The sequence below is a fragment of the Maudiozyma barnettii genome, assembly GCF_903064755.1.
Source record: "Maudiozyma barnettii strain CLIB 1767 genome assembly, contig: KABA2_08, whole genome shotgun sequence".
In the NCBI taxonomy this organism is placed as follows: domain Eukaryota; kingdom Fungi; phylum Ascomycota; class Saccharomycetes; order Saccharomycetales; family Saccharomycetaceae; genus Maudiozyma; species Maudiozyma barnettii.
In genome coordinates this window covers 323031-345383 of record NW_024545245.1, presented here as the reverse complement: position 1 = coordinate 345383, position 22353 = coordinate 323031, and the positions used below count along the sequence as shown (strand labels likewise).

At 33.1% G+C, this 22353-nt stretch overlaps 11 protein-coding genes across 11 annotated transcripts; 6 read left to right on the top strand and 5 right to left on the bottom strand.

The window, feature by feature from the left end:
• Positions 1-518: 518 nt before the first annotated feature.
• Positions 519-2897, top strand: KABA2_08S03608 (uncharacterized protein; the record flags this gene model as incomplete). The annotated part of the gene is made up of 1 exon (XM_041552025.1): positions 519-2897. One exon carries the CDS (start codon positions 519-521, stop codon positions 2895-2897), a length of 2379 nt encoding a protein of 792 aa, XP_041407959.1.
• Positions 2898-3551: 654 nt separating this feature from the next.
• On the top strand, positions 3552-3815 carry SPG1 (Spg1p; the record flags this gene model as incomplete). The annotated part of the gene is made up of 1 exon (XM_041552024.1): positions 3552-3815. The coding sequence occupies one exon, from the start codon at positions 3552-3554 to the stop codon at positions 3813-3815; it is 264 nt and encodes an 87-aa protein (XP_041407958.1).
• A 439-nt stretch (positions 3816-4254) lies between these two features.
• Positions 4255-4797, top strand: MIC26 (Mic26p; the record flags this gene model as incomplete). The annotated part of the gene is made up of 1 exon (XM_041552023.1): positions 4255-4797. One exon carries the CDS (start codon positions 4255-4257, stop codon positions 4795-4797), a length of 543 nt encoding a protein of 180 aa, XP_041407957.1.
• A 338-nt stretch (positions 4798-5135) lies between these two features.
• On the bottom strand, positions 5136-6332 carry YHB1 (flavohemoglobin; the record flags this gene model as incomplete). The annotated part of the gene is made up of 1 exon (XM_041552022.1): positions 5136-6332. The coding sequence occupies one exon, from the start codon at positions 6330-6332 to the stop codon at positions 5136-5138; it is 1197 nt and encodes a 398-aa protein (XP_041407956.1).
• Positions 6333-7519: 1187 nt separating this feature from the next.
• On the bottom strand, positions 7520-10309 carry KABA2_08S03520 (uncharacterized protein; the record flags this gene model as incomplete). The annotated part of the gene is made up of 1 exon (XM_041552021.1): positions 7520-10309. One exon carries the CDS (start codon positions 10307-10309, stop codon positions 7520-7522), a length of 2790 nt encoding a protein of 929 aa, XP_041407955.1.
• A 1252-nt stretch (positions 10310-11561) lies between these two features.
• Positions 11562-15170, top strand: PHO81 (Pho81p; the record flags this gene model as incomplete). The annotated part of the gene is made up of 1 exon (XM_041552020.1): positions 11562-15170. One exon carries the CDS (start codon positions 11562-11564, stop codon positions 15168-15170), a length of 3609 nt encoding a protein of 1202 aa, XP_041407954.1.
• Positions 15171-15279: 109 nt separating this feature from the next.
• NAS6 (Nas6p) lies at positions 15280-15972 on the bottom strand (the record flags this gene model as incomplete). The annotated part of the gene is made up of 1 exon (XM_041552019.1): positions 15280-15972. The coding sequence occupies one exon, from the start codon at positions 15970-15972 to the stop codon at positions 15280-15282; it is 693 nt and encodes a 230-aa protein (XP_041407953.1).
• Positions 15973-16504: 532 nt separating this feature from the next.
• Positions 16505-17446, top strand: PHB2 (prohibitin subunit PHB2; the record flags this gene model as incomplete). The annotated part of the gene is made up of 1 exon (XM_041552018.1): positions 16505-17446. One exon carries the CDS (start codon positions 16505-16507, stop codon positions 17444-17446), a length of 942 nt encoding a protein of 313 aa, XP_041407952.1.
• A 299-nt stretch (positions 17447-17745) lies between these two features.
• On the bottom strand, positions 17746-18003 carry BNS1 (Bns1p; the record flags this gene model as incomplete). The annotated part of the gene is made up of 1 exon (XM_041552017.1): positions 17746-18003. One exon carries the CDS (start codon positions 18001-18003, stop codon positions 17746-17748), a length of 258 nt encoding a protein of 85 aa, XP_041407951.1.
• A 714-nt stretch (positions 18004-18717) lies between these two features.
• SMI1 (Smi1p) lies at positions 18718-20412 on the top strand (the record flags this gene model as incomplete). Its single annotated transcript, XM_041552016.1, has 1 exon — positions 18718-20412. The coding sequence occupies one exon, from the start codon at positions 18718-18720 to the stop codon at positions 20410-20412; it is 1695 nt and encodes a 564-aa protein (XP_041407950.1).
• Positions 20413-20750: 338 nt separating this feature from the next.
• On the bottom strand, positions 20751-22352 carry DIE2 (dolichyl-P-Glc:Glc(2)Man(9)GlcNAc(2)-PP-dolichol alpha-1,2- glucosyltransferase; the record flags this gene model as incomplete). The annotated part of the gene is made up of 1 exon (XM_041552015.1): positions 20751-22352. One exon carries the CDS (start codon positions 22350-22352, stop codon positions 20751-20753), a length of 1602 nt encoding a protein of 533 aa, XP_041407949.1.
• Position 22353: the final 1 nt, after the last annotated feature.

Genomic DNA, 22353 nt, shown 5'->3' with positions numbered 1-22353 from the left:
TCCGCCAAAAGGGGGGACAAGAGAAAGAGAAGAACTAGAAGGGTAAGTCGTTTGTACATTTATTTTCATATTAGCTCAGTTAAAGGAGTGACAGTTTCCTATATATATATTATATATGTGTATACTATTCTGTTAATCAATTATAACTTGTATATAAGATTACCATTTAGGGAAACCTACAGTATATTTGACATACAATAAGCTACGTTTTTTTTATTTGACATCAGTTGTTGAAATATACATCATAAAGTTCTATTTTTAACAGTTTGGATATAAATTGCAATCACTTCCATACTCTATAACTGGCAAGAAATATAAATAATTACAAGGGTGATTTAGAAATATTTAGAGAACAGTGTAACCACTTTGTACTCTATTTTCTTTATTTTTTGACTTTTGAACCATACCTCTAAAGGATAAGGAAGACCCTTTTTTTTTTGGTATTTTTTTTTTTCAGTACTACTTTCTCGACACCTCCAAATAATACATAAAGAACAAAGGATTGATATCTTATATTAATGACTACAGAGTTCCCACTACCTCCGAAGTATAAGAGACATATTTCTTTTGATAACCTCTCGCCATCGTTAGTCGATGATGAAATTAAGATCTTAAAACAAAATAATCGTTATATTGGTTATAATAATAGATTTTCACATATTCCACCTCAGTATAACCCATTATACAATCAAAACACTAAAGATGATCGTACCGAAGAAGAAGAATTTGATAGAAGAGATTCGTTGAATGATAGACCTCCATTGATTGGAGAGAGTCTCAGTCAGCGAATCACGCCGGTGATGGACAATGAGAAAGGGATAGAAGTACCGTCTCCTCGTTCATTAAATGAATTCTCTTTGAAACAACCATCGATACCTATCTATAAGACCTCTTCGATGAGTAGTAGGAGTGAATCACCCCTTGAAAGACCGTCAACAACAGGATCAAAATTGAATGTCGGCAAGTTGCCTCCACCACCTGATAAATCGATTCTAAAGAAAATCAACAGGCATGTAAGTGAATCACGACATATTGATAGTATAGATATCGGAGATATGACTACAGTAGAATCTAAGAATATGATTAAAATTACAAATAATAATACTCAATATAATTCAGGTTCAAAAGCAGGTTATACTCAATCATTATTTTCTAACCTTAATGAAGTAGAAGATAGGATTCAAAATAAAAACCGAAGTTTAGGGGATCTTAATGATGGCATATCGGGATCATCCACAAGAGACCTCAGAAGAAAATCATTTGCTAATATGAGTGATGCTGAATTAGCTGCTTTGGAAAATTCTTATATGAGTCTTGGTAGATCAACAAAATCTACGATGGATCAATTTGATTTTGGGAAACAAAATCCTGTGTTTTTTGATAATAAAAAGGCAAGTACGATAAAGATTCCAAATACCGTATTGGATTCTCTTGCATGCGTTTATCCATCAAGGCCCTCAGTGGATTATAAAGCATTATCCTTAACTATGGAAAATGAGAATTTTCAAAATTGTGTTAATTCAGTGCATAGAAAATTAAATAATAAATATAAGGATGAAAATGGTTCCTTAAGAGTAGTTTCATGTTATGTCTCTGGGAGACGTTTCACTTGGTCCACCGTTGATTGGTATATTGAAAATTTTGTAAGAGATGGTGATCATTTGGTAATTATTACATGTATTCCCGATTTTAAGGATAAAGTTGATTCTAAAGTTCAACATGAAAAAGTTGAAAAGAAGAAAAAAGAATTATTAAATATTCATGAAAAATCTATTGAACAACCAAAATCGCATAGTACTAAAAGTGGGAAAGAAAAAGAAAGACCATTATCAAAGGGAATTTTATTAGAAGGTGTTTATGAAGAAGCTAAAATTGTTGGTAAAAATCTTTTAGATTATTATGCGGCAAGATTATCTCATAAAAAAGTTAAAATCACTGTTGAAATGGTTAAGGATAATTCAACAAAATCAGCTTTAACGAAAGTAGCAGCTCTTTATAAGCCAAGTGTGCATATTGTTGCAACAGTAAGTGCTAATATTCAAATAAAATTTAGAAATGGAAATGTGAAATTACCGTTTTTTGTGATGAAACATTATACAATCCCAGTGATAGTAGTTCCATTTGAATTCATAGATAGAAATCTATTGATTGAAGGTGCTCCACATGAAAAATCTACTGTAACAAAGGATAAAAGAATGCAAGTATTAGATAATATTATACAAAAGACTTTGAAAAATCCGTTTCTACATGAAGAAGATTTCCATCATGATAATTATAATTTGACCTCAAGTGATGATGAAGAATCTGTAGCCTCTGTGAATGATTATTTCCCAATTTCACCAGAACAACAGAAAAAAATTAATTTGTTTGAACAATTAGGTTATATTTTCCCGTTATCAACAAGAGAAAAATTATTACAAACTAATGATGTGGTATATGATCAAGACGGTAAAAAATTAACACCAACTACCTCTAGAAACTCAAGAAGAAGTTCGAGAGTTCAATTTCAAGAATCTGGTTTATATAAAGTTAAGTCTATGATAGACGGTGTCTTGACTCCTGACGAAGTTCAAGCCAGTAATAATTCCATTAATAACAATTCATTGAAACCAACTTTTAGTGGATCTCAACCCATTAGAAAGACTAAATCTGTCGCCCAGCCCTCAACAATAGTACGGAAAACTCATCATCATCATCGTCATAATAGTGGAAATTCCAAATTTTCTGGTGTTTCTAGTGGTGAAAAACTTCGTGTAAGTCATTTGTCCAGTAGTTCTAGCCATGATAGTTCTTCAAAATCTAAAACAAAGTCAAAAATTAAAACTGCATCATCGTCATTAAGTTCTTCAAAGAACAAAAAAGCAGGGATTGGTTCAATATTCAAGAAATTTTTTTAGGCAAAAAAGTCTTAATTATTTAATTATTTTTGCTCTCTACTCCAGAATCTTATAACAATATTTATATAGACTAGCCTAAGTAGCACACATTAATTAATACATAATGATATATGAACAGTAATACTACTGCTGCTATTCATATTTGTTTCAAGAATGAGATATTTGAAACTAGGTAGGTACCCTTATAAAATTGTTGAGCTTACTCAAGCATTTTATGCAAGAGTACGGCTGACACAAACTTCAAAAGTGAAGTGTCTCCCTTTCAGTTATTTCTAATAATTTGATAACTCCCTAAAATATAATTGCAGTAGAACATATTTTAAGGATGAAGGAGACACTTATTTGAACGGAGTGAAGATTATTAAGAAGCAACTATTGTTGAGGGTGTAAGGATATATCAAAACCTTTTCATGGGAACAGTTAGGACGAAAGAATTAAGGGGACCTTATTTTTTTGGCATATATAAGGATGATGAGTCTATCAGATGATAATCGTCTCCTTTTATTCTATTTGAAACCAGTCTTTTCTTTCATTTCTTGGATTTTAAGAACAAAAAGTTTACAATTTTTAGATTATGTCGTAAAAAAGAATATATATCACTAAATATAATTGTATTATTTTTTAAAAAAGTACTCTAATTTTACAAAAGTCACAATGAAAATTGATTCAAACATTTTTTCAGAAGCTCAGACATTGGCTAATGAGCCCCATTTCAAGTATATAATGTTAGGTGTAATGTGTGGTGCCATAGTACCATCTATTTATGCCAGACGTTACTTTTCGCAGAAGACAAATCCTTCTAATATATCTGAACAAACAGAAAATGCAATTAAGACAGAGACAAACGAAAATGGAACTCCAAGACGGTCATTAATAGATGATGAGTTAACATATGAACTTTATTCTTCCATTATTTAGTCTCTGATTAAATTACTTGTTCCATTAAGGAAACTTTTCTCATGTGTTCATAGTTTTCATAATATTGCGGAGTGTTTAGAATATATAATGTATTTAACATTAGGTATAAAGTTTTAAATATTAATCAATAAATAAAAGCCTTCAATTTAATTATTTCTCCTATATTATAACTTAGTGCAACGTTCTATGTATAATCTGTCATTTCCTTAACCAATCTTCTTCTTGGCAATATCTATATAATTTTTTTCGGCTCGCAGATTGGAAAGCGCTGGAGACAAAGTTAACGATAGAGAAAGGAATGGAGGTTCGTAATTTAAGGATATTTTATTTCATTTAACAACAATTCATGTTGGATATAGGTTAGCCTTGTGGTGGCTTTAGTCATACTCTATTGTAATTGAAACAGCATAATATTATTGCTTATATTTATAGTTACACCATGTCAAAGGATTTTTATAGGGAAGTTGATCCAGCTTCTGACAAGTTGATTGTTGATAGAGAGAATGATTCTTTACAACAACAACCTGAAAAGTTAACGACGTTTATTCGTGATCAAAGATTAAAAATAGCTGATGGTGTAGAGGACACTAAACAAAATGTTGATAAAATTAAGAACAAATATAACGAAGCTGAAAATAAGGTAAATTCTAAAATATCAAATGTTTATGCTGATGATCGTAATAAATTGGGATTGGGAGTTGCCTCAATGGTTGTTGCAACGATGACTGGTTCCATAATGTCCAGAAGAGCTGGAAGGAGTATGAAATTGATTACACCTCTTTTATTAGGTATTTTCACAGGCATGTATGTATTCCCTCGTACTGCACATAACGTATGTGATAGAGTCTATGACTATGAATTGAAACATTTCCCGGTATTGGCAAATAAACAAAGGGAGATTAAAGGTGAGTTGAATGAAGGCTTGCAAGATTGTCGTGATTTCTCAAGAAAATTTAGAAAAATGATCAATGAATGGTTTTAAAGATATTGAAATTGATTATTAATCAAAAGTATTTCCTCACCATTCACGTACTTGTAAGTAATTAAAAATAAAGAAGAAGAAAAAGATATGTTTGTATATATTTAATTTATTGTCTTCAATGTATTATGGTTTAAATTAAAGATTGTAATTAAAATTTGGTTTTATCTTTTGATCATTTAAATTGACTCAAAAAAGGTTTAGCCTTGAATAGAAGTTTTTTATTTGTGTTTGTTTAAACATGAATATCATAAATTAAATAGTTATAAAGTGTATGAAGGTAGAAATATACATAAGTACCGTTTGAAAATATTGTGAACCATAATATAAATCAACGTCATCTAGACGGTGATAGTAGTCATCTTTGGACCAAATGGTTCGTAGTGAATCAAATCGTCGTTGTGTTCTAGGGTCTTCAAATGAGCGATCATACCCTTCATGAACTCTAGAGAACCACAGATATAGACATCAGCGTGAGCTGGAACCTTGGATTGTAGGAATTCACCATTTATACGCTCAGTCTTGTTAGTGTGGACGATTTCTTTAGTGACAGTTTCACACTTGCTCAATAGTTCATCGACCTTAGTCTTGAAAGCTTGGTCCTTTTCGTCACGGGAAGATTGAATCCAGTAGATAGGTCTCTTTGAATTAGCCTTAATTTGTTGTTCTAGCATAGCTAAGATTGGAGTAACACCAACACCAGCAGATAATAGAACTAGTGGAACTTCGTTTTGATTAATCAATTTTTCGTTTAGGGCGAAGTCACCTGCTGGGGCACTCAATTTAATCTTGTCACCAACATTAACCTTTTCATGTAAGAATTCAGAGACTAAACCTTCTGGGTTACCCTTAGAGGTTTCAAGCTTAACAGCAAACTTTAGACCTTGGGTTGGATCAATAGAACATAGAGAGTAATGACGTAGGGCATCGTATTTGTTATCTTGGATAGTTGGGTGAATGTTGACAGTGATATATTGACCAGCAACAATTGGCAACTTGGTCAAATCGACACCACTACCAGCTTCAGCAGCGACTGTGAATTCGTAAATATCGCTAGCGACTAATTCTTTGGAAGTGACAGTGAATGGTTTCCAAGCTTCCCAAGCAGCTTCTTTGTACATTTCCTTTTCAACGGTGATGAAAACATTAGCGATTTCATTGTAAGCCTCACCCCAAGCGTTAATAATTTCTGGGGTAGCCGCATCACCAAGGACTTCCTTGATGGCCTTCAACAAATATTCACCAACAATTGGATAATGTTCTGGTTTGATTTGTAAAGCACGGTGCTTTTGACCAATTTGCTTGACGTGACCTAGTAATGGAGTCAAATCGTCAATGTGCTTAGCGGCAGCCAAAACAGTAGTAGCTAAAGCAGTTGGTTGAGAACCCTTCTTTTGGTTGATTCTGTTAAAGATGTTCAATAGTTCGGTGTGTTCATTTAACATGTTCTTGTAGAAAGTAGTAGTAATTTCGGTACCACGTTGTTCCAAGATTGGAACGGTAGCCTTAATAATAGTTCTAGTAGCAGGAGATAGCATTATTTTAAGTTTTGAAAGTTAATAAAGGGATAGAGTATGTTTATACAAGTATTGACTTGGTATATTTATGAGAGTTGTATAAAAATATAATAATTATAAAACGAAAAAAGGATATGACATTTAGAAAAAGGTCAAATAGCAAGAAACTATATGCCCTTTATATACAAATTCTAAAATATTTTCAAGACATAAAAAATATTTTGATTGACATCTATTTCCGGGGAAGCTTATCCACTTCAGCTCATAAAATTTATTAAAATGTTGGATGCCATCGGTCTTCGAGGTTACACGATTACAAATCAAAAATTCTATAATTGGTTTCCGCTGTTTCCGGTTCCCTTTAATCTACCAGGATATGCTAATTAAAAACAAATAAAACAAAACTATCATCTCGTTAAAATATTTCTAACGTATATGGTTGTCCTCTCTCGCTGTTACTTTTACTGTTTGATTGTTGTTGTGTTTACAAAGGACACATGTGTTGGCTAATTCTACATGCACACCCCCGTTTTGCTATGACCCCTTCGAGGATTGTTTCCAGAGAGCTGTTTGATTACATGCCCCACGCCAATTTTTTCTAAGTAAAAGAAAAATGGATTCTCCTCCTTGCTTTTTTCGCTTACCTGATGCTTACCTGAAGCTCGTTTTTTTTGCTTAGTTACGATAATTCCAGTGGTGTCAACCCCCCACGTATGACGAGAGCATTGAATTATCGTGATTGTGATTGGTCCAATGAGTGTGTCGATCTGTTTTTTTCAGGAATCTGTTGACTATCAAAGTGTGCAAAATAAATGGACAAAAAGCAAATAAAGTTGCTGAGCACACAAACTCCGTGCGCTATCTGATGAGAAGGGTTTCTTTTTATTTTTTTCCGTTTTTCCACCTCTTGTCCTCTGGTGCTCGTATTTTGATTGTGAGGAACAAATGGAGGGGCGTTCCGGGGGGGAGAGATAGAACTTCTCATTGAAAATTTGTTTTTCGTCCGATACATTTTCCCGGGGTGCTATGCTGACTAAACACATTTATTTCAATTGGTTATTAGTTACGGTTGTGATATACAAATATGTCAGTATACGAATTACTTTGTTTTTTTTGTTTATTACGTATAAATTATGTACTATATTGTTGATTTATACATAGTAATATGCTGTTATTAGTGTTAATTTGATGTAGTGTCGTTCTTTTTTTTATGCTTTATGTAAGTGGAGAACGTCTTGTTGGGATGAATAGTTTACTTCCAAATTGAATATGGCTTTGACAAACCAATCCCATTCAACAACATACACTGTGCCGGTATTTAATGGGGTCCCTTCAATCTCCAGCATCGGCATTAATCTTTTCACTTGCGACCGTTTAGTGGCAATCAATATGTAGTCCGGTATTATTTCTTCTCCCTGTATGTGTTCGTTCTTGAGAATATCGTCTGCTGTAAACTTAGAGTTTAATATATTGACATTCTGTATACCATGAGATTTTAAAATATCTGTAATGGTATTTGTTCCACCAGCAATATCTCCGAATATATTTACCGTTTCAATACCGACCCTTTGAAACACTTTTGTGGGTAGTGTTGTTCTAGATTTAACGATGTCGGTGATCTCGGGGATGACATAATACGCGATTGGCTTACCACTTGCAAAGTCTCTAAGCTCCTCGATGGTCTCAAATAGATCTCTTATCTTCCCACCACGACGTATATTTTTTATTAGGTCATCAACGAAATCAGGTTTCAAAGCGTATTTTAAAGGTGAAAAGGATAAACTTTGAAGAAATTTTTTAGTTCTAAGTACTTTTGGTGCAAATATAGAATTCAAATGGTATGATTCTTTAATTTCGTTAAATAATCGTATACCTAAAATTCTTAATATTTCTATATCCAGTTTCGATATTTTATCTAGACATGACGTTTGGATAGCACGTATATCGTACAGTGGTAATAATGAATCTATACTACCCTTATTATTCAACGATTTTCCAATAAAATTTGATACCAATTCCTGGGCTTTGATCGTTGTTGAGTCCCTCTCACACTGGGGGGTAGTGCTACCATTGCGTGAGTTCGTTGAAGTCGCTGTTGAGGACAAAGATAAGTCTTCTTGTAATTGTTCGATTTTTCTTTTCTTAGTCATATCATTTGTAGTATCTTCCACAACGATTCGTTTAACAATTTTTGATTTGTCATCATCATCGTTCTTTGTTAATTGCTCGTTTAAATTTCGGACAGTAGAGCCCATGCTCGCAGTCAAATATTGAGAAGAAGACGAGGCCGATGCTGTGTTTGGGGCTGATAAAGAGGTGACATGTTGTTCTTTATTCTCTGGTATATCTGCCACAACTTGAGAACTGCCATCACTCATATCGGTCAAATTACTTTGTGTCTTGCTCAACAGGTCTATGCCTGATCTTAATACATTCAAGGATTTGTTGATGATTCGTTCATTTTCAACACTGCTCGTGAGACCCTCACTCTCTACAGAAAATTGGGTGTTTTCAAATCCCGGATGTAATGGTTCGTTATTATCGGATGGCACTTCGATAGGATCATCGATTATATCATGTTTTTCGTCATTGATTGGGATAGTGATTTGAGTCTCTGATTGAGAGATCAAGTTGTTGTTTTTAATAACGGGACTGGACGCGTTCTTAATCAATAGACTATTTGTTACTTGGTTGATATGATTATCAAGACCTTTTTCTACAGGTATAGTACTATATTTTTTCAAAGTTGGATCCAATTTTTCGCCTAATAGATAACAATCTTCAAGCCATAAATGGTTTACGACAGTGCATTTATTTTTCCATAATGTCATTGCAGTATTATATTTTCTACCCCTTGGTATTGGACAAATTAAAAAATTGTTTCTCTTCGAAAAATCTGTACTTGCTTTTCCTCCTAATCTTTCAATTAATAACTTGATATATAATCTTTGATAGCCAAAATATTTGGTAAAACTTGCATTTAAAATATTGATATGTTCATCGAATATTTTATCCTTGAATGGTTTATAGATGATTTTTGAATCAGGAGAAGCATATTCATCTAGTTTCATTACATCAAATAACCAGAGTAAATTAGCTGTCATACATCGTTGAGGTCTGACCGCTTGAGATTCACATGCCAGTAATATAGTCATATCGTTATCCAATGCATTAGTGATTTGACCATCTCCATTTCTAATAAAATTTTTCAAGAATTGTAAAACGTTATGATCTAGTTTTAAACTTTGATCTAATTTAAAAAATTTCCCATTTAAAGTTATTGAATTGGAATTGAAATCGGTTGAATGTAAAGAAGACCACAACTCATTCAATTGAGGATTATTCTCCTTTGTTAATAAATGACTTTCCCATGATACTTGGTCCAGGGTTTTAAAACATTGTAAAAGCCATGTTGGGAATACAAACTTAATATTATTTGAAATTTCACCTTTTTGAACCACTACAATTGAGGGGTCCATATACGATCTCGAAACCAAGAAATCTATATTTGAAGATAATACATCTGTATATGATCCACCTAATGATACGATCAAATGGGTATAGAAAAAGTATTCACTACTATTAAATGTACATCTAGAAATATAGAACTCATATTCTCTAAAAATATGACGTGGATTTGGAGAGTATAATGTCGTCTTATTCAGTCTATTATAATTGAGCGAATCCTGGACCCATTTTGAATTTACAACTGGAATTAATAAATCAAATGCACAAGTTTTATAAAAATCAAAATTTATATCTTCAGCGATAATAAAATGTATATCTGAACATTTTGTTTCGGTAGTAAAATTTTTATAGAACCATTTTTTAATGGACAATATGTTTTGAAGTTCTTGTTTTGATTCATCATATGAATTGTATATATCACAACTATTACAATCGTTCTCTTCTAATAGAAGTTTTGTAGATTGTGCATTTTTTGTTTGAGAAGGATCTGTAACCACAATAAGTATATTTAAATCTTGAAACAGACTCATATTCTGGTTTCCTCCCGATTGAGATCTGTAGTGTAATGAATATTTTTCAGTGAAATGTAAATAAAAAAAAAAGAAATGTACGCCTTCCAGAATGAAATTCCCTTAAAACTCCCGACTAAGTCTAATAATAAAGAGAACTATACGTTCACAAGAAATTTTATTATAAGTAATCAGAGATTCGAAAGTATATCATCGCTTTGTAAGCCAGATAGATAACAATCAAGTGTTATTGTTCAGGGTCTTCCCCTTGTCAGTTCCTAAATCGCCAATGGGTCAAGATCACCAAATTAAATTTTCAGATCACAAACGAAAAAGAGAAAAACAAAAATTTCGCGATTTTCTCCAATTTAAAGGCTGAATGAAACTGACAGTATCGTGAATTATATAATAAGAGAACAATCTGTATGTCAAATGGTAATTGAGAGATTGTGGAGTATCCAATTGATTACCCAGATATATATGGGCCCATCTACTCTCGGGCTATACATTTCTCTTTATGTTTCATTTTGTTTGAATTTGATTACCACTAAGCAGACCAAGTTTGGCATCCTCTTGATCGTATTCCATCCCGCTCTTCTTCTTGATGTTGTCTAAGGTAGTAACAATCGGTTGAGAGTACTCATCCGTCCCCACCCCCATGGAGCAATTATATAAGTTGTGAGTTAGCTGCAATTATTATTTTTTTTATTAGTACTATTACTGTCATCACGTTCTGCTTCTTTTTCATTTTGAAGGTATCCACGTGCACATTGGCTGTTAATGAGGGAAAGAAACGGTATTCGTGCGGCGTTTTATTAGAGAACAGATTCTCAATATCGGTTTTCCCACAAAAATATTCGTTTTTCTCACTTGATAAAGCATAATAATAATAGCGACAAATTTAGCAAAACAAACAGAGTTAGACAACCTTAGAATTAAGGACACCTTTAACTGATTGAGATGAGGTAGACAGGGATAGATGACTGGCTGATTTTTGAGATAGTTAGTTCGATCAAATAAGTTGTCTTTTGTTGTTGGAACATTTCTTATTATTGATTCGTTAGTGAAATCAAGATTCGTGTCCATATTTGGTTATTGAAAGATTAGACAGGTGATATCGTGGATTTTATCTAGGTTTTCACACACACATATATATATAAGTGATATTATTCTTTTTGGAGAGGAACTAGAGCATACTGATTAACCGTGTACTATTAAACAGTTAGAGGAAGTGTGACTGCTACTATAGATATATATTTGAGCTTTTGTTGTGATGAAGTTCGGGAAATATCTCGAGGGGAGACAATTGGAATTGTCAGAATATAATGGACACTTCATCGATTATAAAGGTTTAAAAAAATTGATTAAACAATTGGCTATCCCTGTGTATCCAAATGCTGAGTCAAATTCTGCAGATTTATTATTGGATCAAAGCCAAACCAGCATTGATAATGATGACGATGTGACAGATTTTAATAATCCTGTATTTTATCGTAGATTACAAGAAAACAAGGCATCTTTTTTCTTTAGATTAGAGAGAGAATTAGAGAAAGTAAATTCATTTTATTTGGAGAAAGAAGCAGATTTAAGAGTTCAATTTAATATTTTACAATCCAAATATAATAACTATAAAAAATCTGGTAGATTAAGTTCAAGGATGGCTATTTCATTTAAGGCCATATATGGTGGATTTATTAAATTTCAAAAAGATTTAAGTAATTTTGAACAATTTGTGGAATTGAATAAAACAGGGTTTTCAAAAGTTTTGAAAAAATGGGATAAAAGATCACATTCTCAAGAAAAAGAATTTTATTTAGCCACTGTCGTGTCTGTACAACCGATATTTGCAAGAAATGAAGCTTTGAAATTGAATGATGAAACATTAAATATTTTGATTGAATTGAATGATGTTAATAATAATAATACTATGTTATTGGTGAGGGATTCTCCAAATAATAGTAAAAATGAGGATACTGATACACAGCAATTAGTGGAACATGGAGATACCGGTAGGATTATAAGTAATAATAGTGTATATAATGAAAGAAGCGAATCTGGCCTAATTGATCATAGAGATATTCGTGGTAGTAAACTGACACAAACATTAAATGTATTGAATTTAAAACCAATAAATAATAAACAGAACATTATGAATTATTCAGTAAACCCATTAGAATATTTTGACTGTGATACAAAGATTGAAAATTGGTATATCGAATTATTAAATATTGCTAAGTTGAAAGATGACGATAGAAGATCTAAAGCGTTGGGTAATTTTACTGTCATTAAGATAGAACAATCTATTAATGATAGCAATTTAACTGATAAAGTTACATTTTTAACTAAATGTGTTTCCAGATTATTTCTTTTATTGATTAGTTCTATCATTGATGATGCCAGTTTACAAATTTTTTACGAAAGTTCTAAATCAAATATAGATTTACTATACAATGGAAACGATGAAGAAGAATTTACAAAGAGAAATATTATGCATGAAGCGATGCATTCTTCTTTTCAACAAAGAACATTTATTATTCAGGTATGTATGGACACTCTGGAGTTAGGTACTTTAAAACAATTAATTAATGGTCAAGATATTTATTTAAGAACACCATTACATTATGCGGCAGAGTTAGGAAAATTAGACTCTGTAAAACGCATTATAAATTCAACTTTAGTGGATACAATTGATGATGTAGATAACAATTCGAAGAGTCCGTTAATATTATCGATCATTAATAATCATAACGAAATTACAGAATTCTTATTAGTATTTGGTGGTGCTTCAGTCGTTCCTAAATTTACAGAACAAATGGGTCCTCAATTCTCACCATTATGTGTCGCTTGCAAATATAATAATTTAGAGGCAACTAGACTACTTCTAAAATTACGTGATGAACGTGGCATAGGTTTGAAAGATTCATCAGACCCTGAGGCAGCAGAAGCATTACATATCGTGGCGAAAAATGGTGGGAATAATGAATTGATTGGTGCATTAATATCTCACGGTGCAAACCCCAATGGTGTAGATAACTTTAATAAATGGACTCCAATATTTTATGCTATTCAGGAAGGTAATGCCGCTTCGGCAAAAATGTTATTAGATCATGGTGCAAGATTAGATGTCAATGATGAGGACGGTAGAAGTCCTCTGTTTTATACTCTTTGGGATAGTCACATTGGTGTATTGAATGCTATTTTACCGTTTGTTAATCAACAAGATAAACTGGAACCAATTGCAGAGATTGGGCTGACTGTTATGCAAAATAACGATTTACCTGATGATTTGGATGAATTAGAAGGTTCATTGGAACACATCCCGGATTTTGAATTACCTCCACCTATTATTCCTTTAAGAAAGTATGGTCATAATTTCTTAGAAAAGAAGATATTTATTAAATTAGTATTTAAAGAAGGTGTTAAATGTATTCATTTTAACAATAATGACACATTAGAATTAACCCAACCAGGAAGAATGACAATTACATCCAATTTATCTGATATTGTCCCTCGTAATATAATATTTTCTGTCGGAGAAAATTCAGATTATGATGAATCGAAGACCAAGAATTATGAAGCTACATTCTTAATTGATACGTTAGAAAATTTCTCGATTGATTTCGAAATTTTTGCATCATTTGGAACAAGATTATTAGCAAAGACCACAGCAATGTCTCATTTCTTCACTAATGATTTAGTATCAAGTATGAGAGATGTTACACTTTCTTTATTTGACCATAGATTAAATTGTGTTGGTAGTTTAGAGGTACAATATCAAGTTATTTTACCATACCTAGCTAAACCGTTGCAAATAACAAAATATGAACCTTATTGGAAATCTACGGGTAACAATAATAACAATAGTAACCATATTTCAAACATCATGGGACTTGATCATCAAAGTGCTGTTTCGGACAAAACATTTAATTCAGTTCAATCCACTATTGTCACTTCTTCGTCACTTGAAGGTGTTTTCATTAGTATTAAAGTATTTGCATTGAATGATGGTACAATTGTCGCTTCACCAAATTTTTATGTTGACATACATGGAACTAATATTTTGATTAATGATTTGAGTAAACCACAATTAGAAAGATTATGTGGTTATAGAATAGATGAAATCGATAATGATCTATCGTTTGCCGCTGGGAATGATGATAATGAAAAAATTCTTTCCTTGTTTAAAAAGTTAATTAGTTCCAAGATATTTCAATTCGAAACATTGCTGAAAGCTATCCCTAAATCCATTCAATTGGTGGTTCAAGTTTGTTTCCCAACATTGGGAGAGATCGCAAATGTGCCAGTAAAGATATCTCCATATGTTACTATAAATAAATTCATTGATGATATACTATATATCATTTTTGAACATGAACGTACTCTACGTCATTCGGGGCAAAGTATTAGATCTATTGTTTTCAGTTCATGTAATTGGCAAGCATGTTCAATTCTAAATTGGAAACAACCAAATTTCCCTGTTTTATTGAGAATGAACACTTTAAGTAAATCTGGTGAAATATTTATTGGAGATACGCCACATCGTTTGAAATCTGTCACTATACAGAGAAATTGTATCGATACACCAACGTATAACGAAAATGAAACGGACGTAAGTAAAGTAACTGACCAACAAAATCGTTGTATGGTCGTAGATGACAACAGTCCTATCTGTATTCATAATATGGTTAGGTTCGCTATCAGTAATAATCTTTTAGGGGTAATTATTCCTTACGAACTTTTACGGTTATGTGAAATTTTAAATACTGTTATTAAGGGACAAGAATTATTACTAATTGGTTCAAGTCAGGACAGTAATGATTTAATGAAAGAGGACAAAGATATCAATGGTCGTTATTCTGACGCAGAATTGATATTCAATTAATAATATAAGTGAGTGTATTTTTAGGGCAAATGCTATTATAGATATATAGACATACATAGAGGTTAATAAAAATATTCGGTAACAAAAATTGATTATAGAAATATTATAATTAGACGTGACTTTCGAAATATTTTCTGACTTTATCGTCTAATGCGACGTCGCTCGCAGTCTTTTCGTTAGAATCCTGAATATCTTTATCGGCACTGTATTGATTCACTAACAGTACAGCGACATCACCATGACCTTCTGCAAGCGCATGGAACAATGGAGTCCAACCTTGATTATCTCTAGCATTGATAGGACTTAGTTTGGCACATAACAGAGTGGCCATCTTTGTAGACCCGATCGCACAAGCCCTGTGTAACGGTAATTGGCCCTTTTTATCCTTAATTCTTGTACTGGCACCATTAGCTAGCAAGTACTCGACAATACCATAATGGGTCTTGGAGACAGCTAAATGCAGCGCTGTAATACCTTGTTGTGTTTTCAGGTCTAGATCAGGTTTAATCTCTCTTTCACAAAGTTCTTTAAGGATAGGTAGATTCCCTACAGATGCAGCTATATGAACAGGAGTCCAACCAGCATCATCAGTCAAAATATCCAAATCGATATCCTTCATATGTGATAACAAGTATGTAACAATCTCAGTTGCCTGTGATGAAACAGCCCAATGTAAAGCTGTTCTATTATCTGCATCTTTAGCTATTATATCCTTTTTCTCATCTTCTGAATTTTGAAGATACTCTTGAACTTTTGCAAGTTTGTTATCCATGCATGCTGCATGTAATGGATAGTCTGACATCGTGTCTATTTAAAATTAAGTTGTGATATATGTGTGTCGTATTTAAAAGTATATCAACTGGTTTGTTTGAATGAGTTTAGTTTGTTAAACGAATCGAGGAAGTTTTATTCGGTATTCCCCTTAAATATTGTTCTTGTACTTCCGAGACTTTATCGTAGTTGAGACTATTACGGCGACTAATAACAAAGTTGAAATAATATTATAAGATAGATATGATAAATATATATATATAAATAAATGATAAGTGGTAGACTGAATGGTCCATCTTTGGTAAGTATAAACCAGATCCACATGGTCAATTGAAACCTTTAATTTTAGTTTATACTCCAGTTAATTACCGTTCATTCTCCCAAGTGCGGTGCATGGGTGGGGGTATTGCCACCGGTCAAAATTTCAAAATTTCTATTCAAAATTAAAAGGAAGAAGAACTTGAGGAACTTAAAGAAAGGGGAAGCTACAAGAGACATGTAGGGAGTGACAGAAAGAGTTTAGCAAATAGTCAGTGAGTGAATTTAGTTGATATTTTGCAAAGATGAATAGAGGTCCTAATGAATTTCAAAAGTATGCACGTGTTTTCCAACAACAACTGTCAAAGGTGAACGGTGGAAATGGTGCTCGTGGACCCGGAGGTCGTGGTAGTCCAGCAGGGATGTTTGCAGGACTTGGTGGGTTAATATTACTTGGTGGTGGTGCTTTATTGTTGAATAACTCTTTGTTTAATGTGGATGGTGGTCACAGAGCCATTGTGTACTCGAGAATAGGTGGTGTTTCCAACAGGATCTATAATGAAGGTACGCATTTTGTGATTCCATGGATTGAAACTCCTATAATATACGATGTAAGAGCTAAACCTCGTAATGTTGCATCCTTGACCGGTACAAAAGATCTACAAATGGTGAATATTACTTGTAGAGTCTTATCGAGACCTGATGTGAAACAATTACCAGTGATTTATAGAACATTAGGGCAAGACTATGGTGAACGTGTTTTGCCATCTATTGTCAATGAAGTATTGAAATCTGTTGTTGCACAATTCAATGCATCACAATTGATTACCCAAAGAGAGAAAGTGTCGAGATTGATTAGAGAAAATTTGGTTCGTCGTGCAAATGGATTCAATATCATGTTAGATGATGTATCGATCACTTTTATGACTTTCTCCCCTGAATTCACAAATGCTGTAGAAGCTAAACAGATTGCACAACAAGATGCTCAAAGAGCTGCCTTTGTTGTTGATAAAGCAAGACAAGAGAAACAAGGGATGGTTGTGAGAGCGCAAGGTGAAGCCAAATCTGCAGAATTAATTGGTGAAGCCATTAAGAAGTCCAAGGACTATATCGAATTGAAAAGGCTAGATACCGCCAGAGAAATTGCATCAATATTGGCTAGTTCGCCAAACAAGGTAGTTTTAGATAATGAATCATTATTATTGAACACATTGATCGATGCTAGACTCGACGGTAAGAAGAAATAGATAAATCGTTCAACAGTTGATACGTAATGAGTATTCATGACTGTCCGTGTTTTTAATAATATTATTTAGTAAGTTCTTTCTTTTGTTTGCTTATATAGATATGTATATATACTGCGTTATTTGACATTAGAATGACTTAAAATTAAAATAAATACCATGTTAATAGTGAAATAAAAAACATAAATTATAAGGACAGTAATGGCGATGGGAAGGATGCTAATAGGTCGTACCTAACAAGGGTAATAAAATGCAAATTAAACCGAAAGTATACGAAAAATGTGTGTGTATTTTAATCGTAGTCATTGTTTCATTGAATCGTTAAAATTAAGTTTTATGGGTTTAGATTGGCGAATTTTGAATATATTTGACTTGAATTTTTCAAGATTTTTTGAGCATGGGGACAACATATGATCTGTTGGTGAAGCATATTTATTGATTCCATCAATATGTTGTGGTTGTGGTTGTTTGCCTCTTAATGACTTTTTTTTGAATAACGATTTATGCAATGGCATCTTTGTATGAGAATAATGATGAGATAGGGTTTCAGAAGGAGACATATACACCGGTTTATATGTGTAGTGTTAGTGTCTAAGTACAAATGAATTTGCTATATTTTGGGCAAGAGACTATTGAACTACGATTACGTTATATTCCCCCTCCTCATTTATATATATATATATATATATATGCATAGTATCCATAAGTATATGGCTGTAGTTCCACGGAGTTCCACGGGAGAGAACACTGACTTATACTATAGTGGAAGGGATGACAATAATAATAGCCGATCTGCAGCAGCAGATCAGACATAAGAACCTTAAGCTCTCTTCCCCAGACCGATAAGTAATGGCCTCTTAAAACAAGAGAGGTTCCATCAGTTCCAAAGAGTAAACTGTTTACTTATTACTGCTTTGGGAACTTCTCTCACCATGTCTTGAAACTATTACCCTCCCTCTTCCATAATTTCATGTTTTGGAGGGTAACACCACTCCTTCTGAAATTTTTCCACATCGCCAAAACTGTAAGGGTTTTTGATATCCCGCAGGCTTAGACAGAGGGCAGAAGGCAGGGGCCTTCAATTTTGATTCGAATTGATGTCTAAGGGCAATAACGGTAGCCTTTCCAATTGAGAGACAGGTTGGTATAGAGACGTATTTAGAGTATATAATATTTGTAGTATACTTTATGCATTAAGTGTTTGTGCATACGTGTGTGTTATCGAAGTTGACAGCCAATCCAAGAAGATTAAGAGTGCAAGGAAGATTGTCAAGATGAATATTTTTAAAAAGAAAATCAAAGAATGGGTGTATTCCATTAGCACTGAGGATCATTATGCCGAATATAACTCAGACGATGAACCTAATTTCAACATGGGGATGCGTTCAGGTCAAGGTAATGTGAATCCTTCTAGTATGAACCTTGCAGGGAACGGCAGTTCTGCAGATTTACCTAATTCTAACGATGGTTACATTGGTCAGGATGGCGGTGAAAATTCGTATCAGATTGATGATTTCAATAATGCAGCTACTTCTCAAAAGGGTGTCTCTGAGATTCTTTTGGCTTGGAGACATATCGATGCTTGGACTGATAAACATAATCCTGATTTGAATGCCACTTTGAGTGATCCATGTACTCAAAATGATATTACACATGCTGAAGAAGACCTGGAGGTCTCTTTACCACCATCTGTAAGGGCCTCTTTAAGGATTCATGATGGTCAAGAGGATCTTGAGTCCATGACCGGTACTTCTGGTCTGATATATGGTTTGCAATTGATGACTTTGGATCAAATTGTAGCAATGACACAAACCTGGAGAAATGTTGCTAGAAATTTAAACAAACATAAAGCACATCAAGAAAGTGCAGCCAGAGCCTCGATGGAACAAGGTAGTTCTGCCTCTCAACAACGAGCTGCACCAGAGCAAACTAACCAGTTTAAATTGCCTTACATACCAGAACAAAAATCGATGCCTCCAAACGCTATTCAAGCTGCTTATGCTCATCCTGCTTGGATTCCATTAGTAACAGATAATGCAGGTAATCATATTGGTGTTGATTTGGCACCTGCTTCGGAAGGTTCCTATGGTCAAGTTATTATTTTCGGAAGAGAATTTGATATTAAATTTGTTGTTGCTGATAATTGGGGTGAATTTATGTTGGCTTTCGCTAATGACTTAGAGGTAGGTAATTGGTATTTGATTGATGATTCAGATGACTATTTTTCAGGGGAAGGTGAATTGGTGTTTAGAGATAAGAAGAGAAATGGAAGAGTGGAAGAATATTTAGAAGTATTGAAAAGAAGAGTATTACAAAAATATAAACAATTACAGACACAACAAGATGATAAAGAGGTTCCAAAGGAATCTCAACCTCAGCAGGATGAGGCCGTACGCAATGAGGTCTTTGAAGGTCATGACGACGATACAGACTTCGATATTGATGATGAATATGTGGTGGATATGGTCTCTGATCAAACTCAACCTGAAATTTCAACTGAAGAAGTTGATAAATCAGAGCCAGTAGAAGATGTAGAACAAAACCCTGTTTCTGATGTTGTTCCTGAGCAAAAACAAAAACAAGAAGAAGAAGAAGAAGAAGAAGAAGAAGAAGAAGAAGAAGAAGAAGAAGAAGAAGAAGAAGAAGAAGAAGAAGAAAAGGAAGAAAAGGAAGAAAAGGAAGAAGAACCTGCTCTTGAAGAGGCTAGTACAAATGTTGTGGATGTGCCTATCGGTGAAAATGAGACCAATAAGATAATATCTGGAGAACCTAATGTTGAAGATGATATTAAAGAACAAGAATCTGAAAAGGTGGAAGAAGAAGTAAAGCCACAAGATGAGATTAAAAACGTTGTTGAAGAGTCGAAACCAATAGAAAATGAAGAAGATGAAAATCATGAAGAACAAAAAGAAGACAATAAGGTAGATGTTACCGAACTTCAAAATGAGTTTGAAAGTGTAGCATTATAATAAAATTAGTAACATTCAAAGTCACCTCGAAAGGAATAGAGTCCAAAAATATAAATAATTAATTCAGGTTGTTATTTGTATTAGTTATATAAAATTTCTTTCAATCCCTCATAATATGTCAATACAGTTATATTTAAACGTTCCTTTATATATTATTTCACTGTACTGAATATATATAACTTACTTAGAGAAGAAAAAATACATCGAACTACATACTTATAAATTTAAACCAGCTTAAATATTTGACTTACGGTTTATCTCGTTATTATTAATTCTTAAAAATTAAATTATTATTGATGTTAAATAATATATTTCTGATACTCATAAAGATATTTAGATTACCAAATAATTCTCTGCAAGAAAGATTCATCGGTCCAAATGAAAGGATGAAGAATAAATACAAGTAAAGTGGCGACGTTGATCAACATAAACCATAATAATTCCCACAAAAGTCTACCTGTAGAACTTATAGTCACTGGAATTTCATCTGGTCCTGCTGGTACTAATTTCTTAAATATTGGTTCTGCGTTACATGTAATAAATATTCTCCAAAATATGTACGGTAGAATATAGTATCTTGGTTCGAATAGTGGGGATGGTACAATAGTCACTATGGTACATAATATTAATACAGTCCATGAAATATGGGTTAATTGTATTGGTAATAAGATGGAATCCTTTATTGGTAAAGGCATGATTGGATGGAATGACATCTCATTCGGTCTCATTAATTCCATATAACTGAATGTAGAGAAATGATAAACCACGGAGAAAAAGATGTATTTAATCAATCTATATTTGCTGTTAATCAATCTCTTGAATAAGTAGAATGTGTAATGTCTATTATCTGCTAATAAAAATGGATGAATCTTTGTGAAGTAACGAATAATAAGCATTATTAGTAATAATTCGAAAATTGTTCTCACTGGTCTTGTTTGGCATCTTATCTTGTAAGATTTGACAAAATTTCTAGAGAACCATATTGGTACACTGAAAAACAGAATAAACATAAAGCAATAAAACACTTGTACTAAATGTAAACCAGCTGAATGGTTTGATTTATCCCCTAAAGTGATAGACCTATTCCATATTAGATATACAACAAAACCAACAAAATTAATAAAGAAAGGTAGTACTAATTCATTGAAGTCCTCAATCGCAGTAATAAATACTTTTAAATAATTATTAAGAGAATGTGTAGTAAATTGCTTAGATATGATAGCTCTTCTTTCGATTACGACAATCAGAATAAACCCATTCCATATGATATTTGTCTGTCTGAAAACACAACTCAATCCCGCCATTACACCACTCAGCCATATGCTACGAGATAGTCCCCATGGCATTGTCAAAGCTAATGTTAGGGATTCCATGATGAAGATAGTAGACCACACGTCAGTATAGTATAGGTAGTAATATGTTGCCATTAAAGGAAAGCACATCATTGAAACAGGCCAAAATCCAATTGCATTAAAGAGGAATAATGGTCTTAATACTACAAATGGTAAAATAATTGTTCCACCTATTAAATTCACTAATCTTAATATAGTTAATGTCGACATTGATTTGCAGATTGGTCTTACGATATGATAATTGATCCAACCTAAAATGTATAGACCTGGTGGTGTTGTAATTTTAGGATCCCATTGGAACCAATTACCTTTTATATATGTGATAGTTTGTTCGATATGAAATCTTTCATCAATAAACTGATATGGTACGACCTTCCTAGTGACATATGCAAATGTAATTATAAAATAGAGGAGGATTAATGGATATGCAATAATATTCACAGAAAATCCCAATATTACCTCCTGTTCTAAGTTTCTTTGTACACCTGGTGCAATTAATTGTGTTATTAGCTCCTCATTCTCGTCCTCGTTAATGCCATTATCTGTATTGTTTGGTTGATCACCTGGTTTAGCTGCGTGATCTACCATT